At 39.4% G+C, this 15,307-nt stretch overlaps 1 protein-coding gene across 1 annotated transcript in view; it reads left to right on the top strand.

The window, feature by feature from the left end:
• The window catches only part of LOC121257904 (UDP-glucose:glycoprotein glucosyltransferase), a 32,520-nt gene extending 18,101 nt beyond the window's left edge, over positions 1 to 14,419 (top strand). Inside the window, exons 24-38 of the mRNA XM_041159169.1 lie at positions 832 to 933; positions 1,157 to 1,304; positions 1,659 to 1,715; positions 1,797 to 1,927; positions 2,065 to 2,153; positions 2,273 to 2,619; positions 2,741 to 2,830; positions 3,677 to 3,741; positions 5,297 to 5,399; positions 5,513 to 5,671; positions 5,767 to 5,907; positions 6,016 to 6,059; positions 6,149 to 6,263; positions 13,632 to 13,784; positions 13,855 to 14,419. Coding sequence (XP_041015103.1) covers positions 832 to 933; positions 1,157 to 1,304; positions 1,659 to 1,715; positions 1,797 to 1,927; positions 2,065 to 2,153; positions 2,273 to 2,619; positions 2,741 to 2,830; positions 3,677 to 3,741; positions 5,297 to 5,399; positions 5,513 to 5,671; positions 5,767 to 5,907; positions 6,016 to 6,059; positions 6,149 to 6,263; positions 13,632 to 13,784; positions 13,855 to 14,028 — 1,918 coding nt within the window. The 3' untranslated portion in view covers positions 14,029 to 14,419. The remainder of the gene's footprint in view (positions 1 to 831; positions 934 to 1,156; positions 1,305 to 1,658; positions 1,716 to 1,796; positions 1,928 to 2,064; positions 2,154 to 2,272; positions 2,620 to 2,740; positions 2,831 to 3,676; positions 3,742 to 5,296; positions 5,400 to 5,512; positions 5,672 to 5,766; positions 5,908 to 6,015; positions 6,060 to 6,148; positions 6,264 to 13,631; positions 13,785 to 13,854) is intronic.
• The last annotated feature ends 888 nt before the right edge of the window (positions 14,420 to 15,307 follow it).

Genomic DNA, 15,307 nt, shown 5'->3' with positions numbered 1-15,307 from the left:
ACATTGTTTCCATTAAGAACAATGGTTGAAAACCAAAGCATTAAAGTGTGTACAAAAAAATTCTGAAGCTCAACCATTGTACGCTCCCTATCTTCAAAGCACCGCTCGCTTCTTTCCGACCAAATACACTACATGATGCACAACGGGATCATCTTCCACACTGCTGCCACTTGAGGACAACCATGAATCTTCTTCCAGCAGGCCAATAAATCCAACACCCTCAGAGGCATTACCCAAGCAATATCGACTCTTCTAATGATCTCATCCCACAGCACCCTTATTACCTCACAATGCAACAGTAAGTGGTCCACAGATTCCCCATTCTTTTTACACAAATAGCACCACTCCATCACGACGCAACCCCTCTTCCTCAAATTGTCCGTGGTCAAATTCTCCCCAAGAGCCGCAGTCCAAGTGTTTCGGTTTCTATGGGTATTTGGGTCATGTTTTGAGAAAGGTTGGTACAGCTAGTGGTGAGGCCGCTGACTAGTTGTATGAGGTCTTCGAGTAAATTCTACTAATACAACTGAGCCCTCTGATCTCGAAGTAAATTCTACTAATACACCTGAGCCCTCTGATCTCCAAGTTCTCATTCTTTAACTGGGAACAACTTCAGCTAATTGAGAGAAGGGGGACCCTCAGCCATAGGGAACTGAACCTGGCTTGCATGCCACTGACCCACAAGACTTTAATCTACAGTAAACTTGTTTGCTTTCAATTTTTTTTTAATCTTGTGTTTAATTTATTCTGGATATCAGTTTGAGTTCTTTACTTCTGATCTTTTAAGCACATATAAGATTCCATTGATGTTTTTCTGAATGATATTTTCAGTAAATTCATTAGTGATGTTATCTCGATTGTGTCATCTTCAATGGCTCTGAGGGATCGAAGTTCTGAAAGTGCACGTTTCGAGGTTTTAAATGCACAATATAGGTAAAGGAAACTACTGCTCATTGGAGTTGTCATGTTCTCACTATTTTTCCATTCTCATTACATACAAGAGCAATCATTCTATGTTCCTTAGGCAATGAAATGAGGATAAAGAGAAAAGCACAAGCGTGGTTTTAGTTGAAATAAGACTTTTTTGTTGGTTATATACTGAAATTGTAATATTTTTTCATCCCTAAAATCTTACCATGTTCTTTATTGTGCACAGTGCCATTGTTTTTAGTAATGAAAAGGCTACAATTCATATTGATGCGGTTATTGATCCTTTGAGTCCATCCGGCCAGAAGCTCTCTTCAGTTCTTCGGGCTCTGCAGAAATACGTGCAGCCTAGCATGAGGATTGTGCTAAATCCATTGGTGAGTTAATGTTCTCTGTGTTTTCATACATTGTTAATTTCATTTTTGATAGATGAGGAAAAGTCAAAAGTAAAGGAGGGCCAAGAGGCAAGTACATTGATTATTTATCTATTGTTTAGTTAAAGTCTTCTTACATTTGTGATATTTGAAACATGTCTGCTGCAAGAAGGGATAAAAGAGAATCTTGAATCTTTTATAAAAAATGAATGCCCCCATCTTTTACTTATTATTTTCTATCCCCATTTCACCCTATATGTCCTTGCATTTTTACTTAGATGTCCCTGTTTCTTCCTTTGTCAATAAGATGAAGTTCTATCTACTGTTTGAGGGACTAACTTTTTTTTCTCCTGCCAGAGTTCCCTTGTTGATCTTCCTCTCAAGAATTACTACAGATATGTAGTACCCACTATGGTATATCCAGGATGTTTTATTCTTACCAACTCCTATTTTGAGTAACCATACTTGGTGCTTAGTTCTGTTATGATTTTGTAGGATGATTTCAGCAGTACTGACTATACGATAAATGGCCCTCAAGCATTTTTTGCTAACATGCCATTATCCAAAACCCTCACCATGAATCTTGATGTTCCTGAGCCTTGGCTTGTTGAACCCGTAATTGCTGTGTAAGCTTCAACACTGATATAAAAATTATTTTCTCTGATAATTGCTGTGTAAGCTTTATTTCACTTATACAACAGAAGTATATCAATTGATCTTTTCATTTACATTTTCCCTTTCTTACCTTGTTGTGCATTTTCAGCCATGACCTGGATAATATTTTGCTTGAGAACCTTGGTGACACAAGGACATTGCAAGCGGTGTTTGATCTTGAAGCTTTTGTCCTTACCGGTAAGGTTTTGCTTATTAAAAATAATTGAACTTTGGTGCTTCCCATGACTGGATAATCAGTTGAGGCAATAAATTGCCAATCCTATCATTTGTTTGCATTAATAAGCCACCTTAACCAGGTCATTGTTCTGAGAAAGATCGCGATCCACCCCGAGGCCTTCAGCTGATTCTTGGAACTAAGAGTACACCCCACTTGGTTGATACTATTGTGATGGCTAATCTGGGTTATTGGCAAATGAAAGTCTCTCCTGGGGTGTGGTACTTGCAACTTGCATCAGGACGAAGCTCCGAGCTTTATGTTTTGAGGGAAGATGGTGATGGAAGTCAGGAAAAGCCATTGTCAAAACATATTACTATCAATGATTTGAGGGGCAAGGTGGTTCGATTGGAAGTACTGAAGAAAAAGGGAAAGGAGAATGAAATATTGTTGGTTTCTGATGATAATGACGATGCACTAGACAGGAAAGTGAGTGCTTATTATTTTGGCTGTAAATTGTTGTCCAGATGTCATTTTAAGGAATAAGGTTTGCTGGAGAGCTATATACTATTCTGTAGCCTTATAAATGCCTTGTGTTAAATTTTAATAGGGAAATGGCTGGAACTCCAATTTATTGAAATGGGCTTCTGGCTTTATTGGTGGCAGTGAACTAGCAAAAAAGAGTGAAAGCACATCAGTGGTGAGAAATTTTTCTTCATCCTCCCTATCCTGCTCTCCTTTTGTGTACATGTGCTCTTATTTGAATTGCACTGAAGTCCTCTTGTGGATTTTATGGAATCCCTATGATTCACCTCTACAGTTTTCGGTTTAACTGATCTCATGGTAGCATATGTTGTGTATCTTGACAGTTGTCACTTAATCGTGCATCTGATACATGTTCCACTTGTGCTTTCACGCGTTATAATCTGTAATGGTTTTTATGACCCTAGCTTTAGTGTTCTTAATCTGGATGAATGTATCCTTTTGTACATGGAATGTACATTTTAGTGTTAGCTCTAGTGTGGAAAATGGTCCCTACATGTCTCATGCAGGTGTATCTCGAGGGAAATGAGTGATAGAAATTCTGAGAATTGGGAGTGGATGATAGAGGAACTCTAAACTTTATTTCTCAATACTCTCTGGACTGCACCCATAGACTTTAATGAGCTTACTCTACATGATTTTCTTGCATCTATTTCTATTTCTGGCTACTTGGACACATCTCATTGCATGTTGAATGCGCATTATATCATTCTTAATGAAATGATTGTTACTTATTAAAAGAAGAATGAATCATTTTGCTTATTTGGAAGTTCTATGTCATAGCCTCACCAATGTAATTCTCCAAGATCAATATGATTTATTTTTAAATTGAAAATATAAATCATGCACTCTTATGGGATTGAAATTTTGACCTCACCCTCCACAACTTATTTATTATAAAAGGAGATGTCATTCGGTTGAAAGACTGTTGGCAATTTATCTGTTGATTACTTGCTCTTTTATTATTTTATTTAGTGATAAGTTTGACCTTTTTTCCATTCAGGAGCAAGGAAAGGGTGGGCGTCGTGGGAAAACAATTAACATTTTTTCTATCGCTTCTGGACACCTGTAAGTGTTTATTTTTCCTTTATCTGCCACACTCAAATTTTATATTCCTCTAAATAATGTCATGCCTGTTGATGTGGTCATTATCGATGGAATGAATAAGCAAAAATTGGAAGATTTTGAGAAGACGTGTATGAATGTTGGCTCAGATTAGGTCTGGCAATGGATTGTTGGCTCCCCTAGTTTTTGCTTTCCTCCTTTCTAATTGGATTGTACCCCTTTCTATTGTATACACCATAATTATGGTATGAAGTGTTATGGTATCGAGTGTTTAATAGAAGTGCAATGGATTGGGTGATGCCTAGGAGGGTGGTGGGTCTCTTTTTGCTTGCTGGAGAGGTTTAAGGGGTAATTTGCAAATTGCTACTGTTTGGAATATGATCCCTTTATGCCTTGTGTGGTGTATTTGGGTGGAGAGGAATGGTCGATGCTTTGAAGAAGAAATGCTCGGTGGATGAACTTAGATGTTTTTTATTTAATATCTTATTTCAGTGGGCTTTGGCTATTGTGTTTAATGGAACTAGTGACCATGATTTTCTTGTCTCTTTTTCTAGTTCCTGACTTGTAACTAGGTTCAGTTTTTGTATAATTCCTGTGTACTTGGCTTTGCCTTGCTACTTGTCTCAATAAATTTCCTTAATTCATAAAAGAAAAATGTTTTACACTATTTGGCTTGTTTTGACATCTCTATTTTGTGGTGTATTTTTTAAATCAATTTTTTAATCTCTACGAAGAAGTAAGAAAGAGAGTTTTTTGGAACCTTTGTTCTCATTCTTGTTTCTCACTCTTCTTATTCAACTTCTCAATTTTTGTGCACAACATGCACACACTGAGAAATCAATTTTTGTGTCATAACTGGATGCCACTTCTTTTTTTTTCACCTTCGAGCTTCTTCCAACACCATTCCAAATGCCACTATTTAAAATAATGCATTCAGCTAAATTTCATTTACGAGATTCAGGTTGACCAAATGCATTCTCAGGTGGCATGAGACAGTATTCTAATCAATATTGGTATGCCCATGTTTGAGGACTCAATATCTCTGCTCATACACACTTTATTGCTTTGGTTTTCCGCTATTGTATTAAAACGGGGACAATGTTCATGATTTCTTGTCTTTAATTTATCGCTCTTAGAATGTATTTAAGAGTTCTTTTGTATACTTCCTGTGTACATGGGCTATGCCTATTTCATTCATATCAATAATATTTATCTCTTGTAAATATATATATATATATATATATATATCTCTGCTCATACTGATAGGGAATGCCTTTAGACGATTTGGCTTGTGATAATGTTCAGACCATGTGTATGTCTGTATAAGGCATGCAAATTGTTTAAAAAGGTTTACATTAACTGAAGAAATGACAGCGACCGATTTATCCCACACAAAGCTGCATGTTGGATTTCATCCTTCATTTACTTACCCGAAAGAAAATTATACTTCATTTATATACTAATTGTTTCGTGGTTTGACCAAGTGACTCTCTCTCTCTCTCTCCACATGAACAATGCATTTTCCCTTGGGTAACTTTCTCATCCTATTTTTTGGCAGGTATGAACGTTTTCTGAAAATAATGATTCTGAGTGTCCTAAAGAACACACGTCGCCCAGTTAAATTCTGGTTCATAAAGAACTATCTCTCTCCTCAGTTTAAGGTTGTGCATGTCTATGATCTATTTTTTCAAAGCTTTGTTTTATTTAATCTTAACAAAAAGAAATTGAAAATTTTTCTCAGCATGTAAGCTCTGTCTGGGTCCTTGATATGTAGGGCGTGATTCCGCATATGGCACAAGAGTATGGTTTCGATTATGAGCTAATCACCTACAAATGGCCCACATGGTTGCATAAGCAGAAAGAGAAGCAGCGAATTATTTGGGCCTATAAAATCTTATTCCTTGATGTTATATTTCCCATTTCGTTGGAAAAGGTGTTGGCATTTCTTTGGATAATTTTTATTTTTTCTTCTATATCTTGTCTCTTTTCACGCATATGATATGCTTAAATATCTACCATTGTCTGCAGGTGATTTTTGTTGATGCAGATCAGATTGTCAGAACCGACATGGGAGAACTCTATGACATGGATATAAAAGGAAGACCTCTTGCATATACTCCTTTTTGTGACAACAACAAGGATATGGATGGATATCGATTCTGGAGACAAGTAAATTATTTTTTTTAAAATAAAATTCAAATCTTATTGTTTTAGATGTTCCGTCATGCACACATAATAGTCTTTCTTATTTTTCTCCCTTTATTTTCTGTGGATTAGGGTTTCTGGAAAGATCATTTACGAGGAAGACCGTACCATATCAGGTAGGTCACTGCTTTTATTCACTGTGGTACTAAATTGTTGGATCCTTTGTAAGAATAGTAGTTTGAGCTTGAAATGTAACTTTGTCCAGTGCTTTATACGTTGTTGATCTGAAGAAATTTCGAGAGACTGCAGCTGGAGATAATCTAAGAGTTTTCTATGAAAGTCTTAGCAAGGACCCAAACAGTCTATCCAATCTGGATCAGGCAAGTGGTTTAAGCTCAAGTGTTAATGTTTTCTTTTCATCTGAGTTCATTTTATGTGCCTTATTCCTTACCTATCATAAAAATGTTGTTTCAATACCTTTGGAGTCTTCAGCTTAAGTCTAACTAACGGCATTTTATTAAGTTCTCAAGTGTAATCAACTACATTTTGTAAGCTAGGAATGATTAGTATATATTTGGGCAAAATAAAAGAAAGATCGTGAACATGCAACAAAATAAGCCTTTAGAAATGCAAATTAACCAATTATAGAATAGTCTTTTATGAGGTAAATTTTTATCAATAAAAAAACTGGTACACCAGTATATGGGTAGTATACAAGAGATCAAGTGGTGAAGATGCTTAGTGGGTTTAAAATGTCTACATTCTTTATTACACAACTGGAAGTAATTCCACCTTATCCAAACTTAATCTTCAGACCGCATATTGCTTCAAAGCATAGGAATAGGGAGCTCAAGTAGTGAAGATGATCGGGATCAACAAAGTTTTACTTATAAAAAAAGTAGTGAAGATGATCAGGGTTTGTCTCTCAAAATATGAAAGTTTCATCTGCAAACAAAATATGAGGAATGCTAAGCTTATCACCATTCATGATTCCCATACAAAATCCAGAAACCCCCTTCATTGTAGTAGAGATCATTGTACTCAAAATCTCCATAACTATAACGAATAGCATGGGGGGATAAGAGGTCCCCCTGTCGCAAACCTCAAGTACTATTGAAGAACCCCATGGAAGTACCATTCACCAAGACTGCAAAGATGCTTCTGAGGAAATAAAATGGGCTATGCAATTATGTCATTTCCCCGCGAAGCCACATCTTCTCAACAAATAGATAGGAAGTTCCAATTCTCGCGATCAGGCCTTTTCTATGTGGAGCTTAGAGAGCACTCCTAACTCTTCTGCTTATGAGTCTAAAATGTGGTTCATATTATATATAGTTAAAAAATTATTTGTACAATTTTAGGATGTGCAAGTCTGGGATTAACATAAAAAAACTCACTTTTTAACGATGGGCCCCACTATTTTTCAAAGGGAGTGGGGGGGTTTGCATACTCTTAAGACTGTATCTAGCATAACTCTTTATAGTTTTTGAACATGGTGCCCAATTATTTAGATAGGTGCCCAACTATAGACCACTTGTTTTGAGTGGTAAGCAAAAATCGTCCTTTGGATGGTATTATAGATTTAATATTTGGTCCGTACATTTTCTGTCTGTACATTTTCTCTCGACGATGGAAAACAAACACTCATTCTCTCCGCTAAGTTTGGGTGGTTTGTGAAAGCGTTATACGACTGAGCTTTGGGGTGTTGGTGTGCTTAGGATGGTTTTTTCAAAGGACATTGCGATAGAATAAAAAAATTTCACTTGTGAAGGAGGGGGGTCTCTTGATTATTACAAAGAGAAGCTGAAGGGTGGTGACAAAGTTGGTTCTGGGACTTTCAACGGTGCAATGGCTGGCAAAGGCCTTGGAGGTTTGCATGAAGGAAGAAAAGAGTGATTTCTTCACCATAGTCAGGGAAGGCAGTTGCAACTTTATAGCGTAGCGCTGTTTGAATGGTCGCGGTCGCTATGTCGCGGTGGTGTTGGTGTTGGTGGGAGGAACTTTATTTTCGTTCCTGAGGAGGGCAAAGGGTGGAAAAGGATGGGGGAAACACTGTGGGAGTTTATTCATGAAGGGAGGGTCACTTACAGTGACGAGGCACTGAAGAGACCACCGGTGGCGAAGGTCCAGCCGCAACCTCACTCCTACAGGGAGGCGCTAATAGTGGAGCAACCCCATGAATTTCGAAAAGGGGACAACAACATGGAAGGCAGAGAGGTGCTGCTACTAGGATTGGTAACGGACATGGCTCTAACAAAGATTTTCATCCAGTATAGTGGTAGGGTGGCGGTGGCAGACCTATAGGTGGTGTGGCAGAGGGGGAAGTCCTTAGTGCACTGCTAGACGTGAAGGCTCAGCTAAGTACTTTACAGAATAAGGTGGATTGGCTTATAAGGGAGGAGTTGGGCTTGGAAAGAAGTGGGCCTTGTGTGGGCTTGAGTGTGGGAATAGGTCAGCGTAACAAGGGCCTAGGCCTATTAGCTTAAGGCCCCAGTCAATTGGGTGTTGTAATGAAAGATCCTTGATTGGGCCTCAACCTGTTGGGTCCCTTCCCGTATGGAGGATTCACAAGGGGGGTGACCGTGAAACAAGTGCACCATGTCCAGCTGCGGGACCATTGATGGTGGTCCAAAAAGCCCCGGCGATGGTGGTGGAACTGTCGGCAACGATGCGGGACCGTGAAACAAGTGCACCATGTCCAGCTGCGGGACCATTGATGGTGGTCCAAAAAGCCCCGGCGATGGTGGTGGAACTGTCGGCAACGATGCGAAAAGGGGAAATAGAGGAGATACCACCACCGTCAATCGCATTCCCAATTTATTGTGGCTAAAAAATGTTGATAAACACCCTAGAAGCACCACTTTCTCAGGCGGACACATCAACCTGAGGAACACCTCGAGATGCTATCGAAAGGAGATGGCGAGGAAAGGATGGACTTCTCTGAGGATATTGTTGAGGATGTTGTAGAGGGGCTATCTCAGATGCTCAATCCTATCGGTGGTAGTGACGTGGGAATGGTTCCTGAAACACAAATAATAACTCCAATCTCTAGCAACGATGTGATTGAATGGGAGGGTAGAAATCTGTTTAGGGGGGAGGGGAAGGGGATGCCTTCGAATTCGCAGTGGGTTTCTAGAGAAGGGGAGCCCATTCCTCTTAATTCTATGCTACCAAACAAGTTCAATGTGTCTGACTGGGTGCTCCGAAAGGTAAAGGAAATTCAACATTGTGTGGGAATGGAGTGTGTGGGTTTTGAGGAGCAGTTTATGGCTCTTCTCGCTGCCATAGAGGTGGGTCACTCTCAGTCTAAGAAATCTAGGACAATGAAACAATGGGAACTTAAGAGACTCAAACGGTCGTTGAACTATGAGGCCAGCTCAAGCCATGATAGATCCAAAGGGAAGGGAATTGTATCTCCTTTATGAAGCCAAAAATTGTGTCATGGAATGTTCACGGGTCGAATGTGGCAAATAAGCGTATTTGCATAAAAACTTGCTTTGGGAATGGAGGGCAGACATAGTATGTTTACTAGAAACTAAGCTGAAATTGGTTTCCAGGAAATTAGTGCGAAGTGTTTGGAGCTGTCCTTATGCAGATTGGGTCTATCTTGCATCGAATGGGGCTTCGGGTGGAATTTTAGTGATGTGAGATAGAAGGGTGGTGGAGAAAATGGAGGATTTTGTAAGGGAGTACACTGTGGTTTAAAACTGTGGAAGATAATTTTTTGTGGGCTTTTGAAGGTATATATGGGCTGAATGTTGACAGTATCAGAAGACTATTATGGGAAGAACTTGCTGCTGGAATACATAGCTGGTGGGACCTCTCCTGATGCATAGGTGGAGATTTTAACGTCACAAGGTTCCCCAATGAAAGATCCAGAGACAGCCGGATGCACCCAGCCATGACAGAATTTTCAACATGTATTTTTTACTTGAATCTGGTGGATCTTCCTCTCATAGGGGGCCCCTTTACTCTGTCCAATAATCAGACGTGGTTTCGGCTGGACAAATTCCTAATCTTGCTGGATAGGGAAATGCATTACCCAGAGGTGTGTCAGAAGAGGTTGCCTCACCTTTGCTCGGATCATTTTTCCATCTTGTTGGATGGTGGTGGTATCCAAGGCGGGCGCTGATATTTTTAGTTCGAAAACATGTGGCTTAAAAGTGAAAGTTTTGTGGACAAGGTAAGGCAATGGTAGTCATCTTAGCAGTTTCATGGTACCCTTTCCTACATACTTGCAGGCAAACTAAAAGTTTTAAAGTGTGATTTAAAGCTTTGGAACTCTGAGGCCTCACTTGTTTTCAAAAAGTTTCTCATCTCATCTAATCATTACAACTTTTTTAAATTCCCAAACATAATATAATAAACAATTCAATTTAGGACCCGCATGGTGCGGGGCGGGGCACCTGCGCCCAGCCCCCCGCCCCGCACCATGCGCCGGGGGGGGGGGGGGGGGGGAGTGTGGTTTAAACCCGTATCCTGCCCCCCGCTCAACCCAGTGATTCACTGGATCTATAATTTTTTTTTTGGTCTAAATTTAGTCTCACATTGCTTAATAATGGCTATTGTATTGCCTTAACCTCTTATATAAAGGTTGGCCTAGGAGGCCAAGGCAATCCATTAACTTAAATTCAAGTTTTTAACAAATTGTATATATTTATATACAATATATATTTATATAAATTATTTATATAAATATAAAAAATAATTTTTTAATTATATTTGGGAGGGTGCAAAGCGAGGTGAGGGGCGGGCCCCCGCTAGGGTCAGCCCGGCCCCACTAGGGTAGCCGCACCGCCCATGCGGGGGCGGGCCCCCGCTGCCCACCCCTAATTCAATTTTTCAAATCCCAAAACAAAAATAATATTAAAAAAATATATTCTAATAATATTTTATTTAATTTTTAACTTTCATCTCATCTGCGAAAACAAACGAGGCATCAATCTTTTGGAGATAGAGGAGCGAAATAAGACCATGGTGGAGGAGCTACAGGAGTTAGAGAGGATACTTGAGGATAAAGTCCTTTCCTATAAGAATTACCGCGAAAGGCAGAGCTGGCTTCAGAGTTAGAGAGTAATTTCTCTAGAGGAGATCTCTTGGCGTCAGAAGTTAAGAGCATTATGGTTGAAAGAAGGGGATCGAAGTATAAAGTTCTTCCACAAAGTAGCTAATCCTCATAGGAGAAATAATACCATTGAGATGTTGAATATCAATGGTATAGACTGCATGGAGGCTCCTGTGATTCGAGATCATGTGGTGGATTTCTTTGAACAACTATTTACAAAACAAGGGGTGGAGGCCAAAGCTTGATGGACTCAGTTTTGACTTTATTGAGCCACAGACAACGTCATGGTTGGAGAGACATTTTGAGCTAGTGGAGGTGTATGATGTAGTAAGAAAAATGGTTAAAGACAAAACACCAGGTCCAAATGGCTTTTCAATGAGATTTTTCCAAACATGTTGGGAGGTAGTGAAAGATGACATAATGAATGTGTTTCAAGAATTGTTCTCGACTGGGAAGTTCGAGAAAAGCTTAAATACTACTTTATTGTGTTGATCCAGAAGAAGATCGGAGCATTGGAGTTGAAAAATTATAGGCCCATTAGCCTTGTTAATGGGGGTGTACAAAATTATCTCCAAGGTGCTCGCAAATAGGCTAGGGGAGGCCTTGGATAAGATAATTACAAAGCCACAAAATGCATTTGTAAGGAGTCAACAAATCCTGGATTCAGTCTTTATAGCCAATGAATTCCTGGATAGCAGATTAAAGGCTGGTATTACAGGGATTTTATGTAAGCTCGATATGGAGAAGGCATACAATTATGTAAATTGGGAGTTCCTTCTTTATTTGTTGGAGAGATGGTGTACGTGGATCATATGGTGCATCTCAACGGTAAGGTTCTCAGGTTTGATTAATGGTAGCTTAGTTGGTTTCTTCAGCAGTTCTCATGGTCTAAGACAAAGAGATCCGTTGTCCCCACTTATATTTGTTATCATCATGGAAGCCCTTAGTAGGATGCTATCGGGCGAGGTTATGAACGGTTTTGTGGCTGGTTTTTCGGTAGGTGATCCCAATCGGGGCCTTATTACTATATCTCATTTATTATTTGCAGATGACATACTAATATTCTGCGAGGCAGATCAAAACCAGCCAAGGGCATTGAAGTCACTTTTACTATGCTTCGAAGCAATGTTAAGCTTGAGAGTGAATTTCAATAAATCAGAGTTATTGCCAGTTGGGAACGTCAGCAACACTTGGCAATTGGCCAACACACTTGGGTGTAAGGTCGCTTCTCTTCCCATGAAATATTTCGGATTGCCATTGAGGGCTGCCTCATGGGCTTTATCAATTTGGGATACAGTTATCGAGAAGATTGAATGAAGATTGGCAGGGTGGAAGAGATTGTACTTATTGAAAGGAGGCCGGATGACTCTGATCAAGAGTACTCTCTCTTACTTACCAACATATTTTGTCTTTATTTTCAATTCCAGCTTGTGTGGCGGCACGGATTGATAAACTCCGCCGTGATTTCTAATGGAGCGGGATGGAGGACGAATTCAAATTCCATCTAGTCAAATGGGACAAGGTGTGCAGGCCAATCTCTTCAGGTGGGTTGGGGATAAAAAAAATATGAGAACTTTCAATCGGTCCCTACTTGTGAAATGGCTATGGAGATATAATATGAAATCAGAAGCACTATGGAAATTGGTGGTTGATTGCAAAGATGAAAGCTTGTGGGGTGGTTGGTGTACTAGAGAGGTGAACGGGGCCTATGTAGTAGGGGTTTGGAAGTACATTAGACGAGGGTGGGGGTGTTTACTCATCATACTAAATTTGTGTTGGGTGCGGGTACTTGGATAAAATTTGGGAGGGACATATGGTGTGGGGAGGAGGCTCTAAAAGATTCTTTTCCATCCATTTTCCAGGTGGCATGTGATCAAAAAGCTTCAGTGGCGAACCTCATGGTTCGATCGGGGGACCAAGTCCAATTCAGTAGAGTGGACCAAGATTGGGAAGTAGATTGCTTTAAGGCTTTTTTCAGCCTAGTTTATTCCGTGAAGCTGAATGGACAACGAGCCGATAAACTGTGCTGGACACCTGTAGGTAAGGGTTTATTCTCGGTTCGATCGTTCTGTAAGTCCCTTACATATTTACCGAGCACTCAATTCCCATGGAGAAGACTTTGGAGGAATAAGGCGCCCCCCAAAGCGCTCTTCTTCACTTGGACAGCTGCCCTAGGCAAGATTCTGACAACCGATAATTTGAGGAAGCATCGAGTTGTTATTCTAGATTGGTGTTGTATGTGCAAGAAATCTGGCGAGACAGTGGATTAGCTCTTGCTACATTGCGAGACAGCTAGAGCCTTGGGGCTTGAAGTGGTTGAGTTATTGGCCAGCTAGACATTTCAAGAGGTGCTCCACAAATCAAAGCTGTATGGAAGATGATCCCTATCTGCATTATGTGGTGCATATGGCGAGAGTGTAACAATCAGACATTTGAAGATAATGAATGGACACTAGAGGAACTTCGATCTTTATTTTTCCGTACTTTATTTCTATAGGCCATAGCTATAGACTTTAATGGCCAAAATTTACATGATTTTCTTGTTTCCACTACTGTGACCTAGATAGGTCTTATCTCTTGTATACCATTTTGTGCGCTTGGGCAATGCTTATCCTTATTAATAATATCATTTACTTATAAAAAAAAAATACTTGGTCAGTGAATCCTTTAATTCGTATTTCAGGATCTTCCAAACTATGCTCAGCATACAGTACCCATTTTTTCGCTACCGCAAGAATGGCTGTGGTGTGAGTCATGGTGTGGTAATGCCACAAAATCCAAAGCAAAAACCATCGATCTATGCAACAATCCCATGACAAAGGAACCCAAGCTTCAGGTAAATGTTTGTTTCTTTTTTCATTTTCACTTTCCCTTCTAGCCTTTACTACCATTTGTGATTTTTACAGGGTGCTAGAAGAATAGTTTCTGAGTGGCCAGATCTTGACTTTGAGGCAAGACATTTCACTGCAAAAATCTTAGGTGATGAAGTGGATCTCCAAGAGCCATCTTCTAATGAATCACAGAGTTCAACAAGGGACAAATCATCGGAGGAAGACCTAGAATCAAAGTCTGAGTTGTGAGTAACATACACACCATTTCAGTTCAAAGTTCATAGAAGCTTTTGAAGAGATCTGAGTATCTGAGGTGAAGATGTCGAGTATGCTAGGACGCTTGAGAGACCTTCATCCCGACCTCCTGATTTTACTTCTTCCTCCCATGACTTCTTCAGCCGAGGAACAAGAACAAAAAGTTACACAGTTTTACCACCCGATTTACTTGAGCTCGTGATAGTGGTCCTTTTCACCAGTAACTTATATTATGCTAAAAGAAGATGTTTTCCCCTTGGCTGATTCTTTTGCTTCTTTCTTTGGCAACTTTTTAGAAACCAATAGATCAGAAGATGAACTCAAAAGTCATGAATTTTGTACAAGTAGTTTTAATGCTATAATCCATCCTCGAGTTTATTATAAACGAGGTGCTCTAAAAGCTCTGAAAGAAACTTTCTTCAGGTAGTTTATCTGGAGACACTTAAAAGAGGCATTTATCGTTGTATGATTCAGGCAAACATAGTTCCTAATTAGAATTAATTCGAGTGTGTTTCTTCTGATTTCAGATGGTTTTGATTCTTCGTGGCCAGTTTTGCATTTCCCATCTTTGTTTTCTCTTCTTTTTTGCCTCCCACAAGTGGGAATGGGAGGAAATTGAGTCAGCCAGCATAGCAAATAATCTGTTATTAATGAAGCAATCCAGTTCAATTGGTTATACAATAAAATTCACATAATCACATTTATCCTTCTCTGATTTTTTTTTTTTTAAATGTGATTTTTTTTAAAAGGTGGGGTCTCCGTCTACCATTAAAAGAAATGAGTTTTTCGCGTGAGATCTAGATTTATCTATTATTTTTTAAAAGAACATATTTCTGTTGAAAACCGAGTGCTGAAATTAATTAAATCAGTCTAGAAATAATGGGTTAGATGTGTCGGTACCGATAATATTGCGCTCACATTAAACTGATACGACTGGTAGACGCCGAGTATTGGCAAAAAGCACACCTTTTCACATGCTCGTGACCAAAAAGAAAGGAATATGGGCCCTTTTCTCATCATATCAACTTGGATGAATTGTTATTATTTTTCTGTTTTTTGTATGCCTGCCTGCCTGCCTGCCTTGTAGTTTTTGAATAATCTGTCAAGGCCTTATTAGTTATTAGCTCTGGTTTAAGACATGCTAAACATATGAGCTATTTCCATGTTTCGGCTCACCTTCATATACGGTGCTGTACAACCAAATTGTCAGGAAAATTAGGTCAGGAATATTCTTTAATCTTGGATCCATCTAGTTATAATTAATTCTTCCATG

This window comes from Juglans microcarpa x Juglans regia, chromosome 3S (genome assembly GCF_004785595.1).
Source record: "Juglans microcarpa x Juglans regia isolate MS1-56 chromosome 3S, Jm3101_v1.0, whole genome shotgun sequence".
NCBI lineage: Eukaryota > Viridiplantae > Streptophyta > Magnoliopsida > Fagales > Juglandaceae > Juglans > Juglans microcarpa x Juglans regia.
Note: the sequence above shows the minus strand (reverse complement) of the source record. Positions and strands in the feature narration are given on the sequence as shown.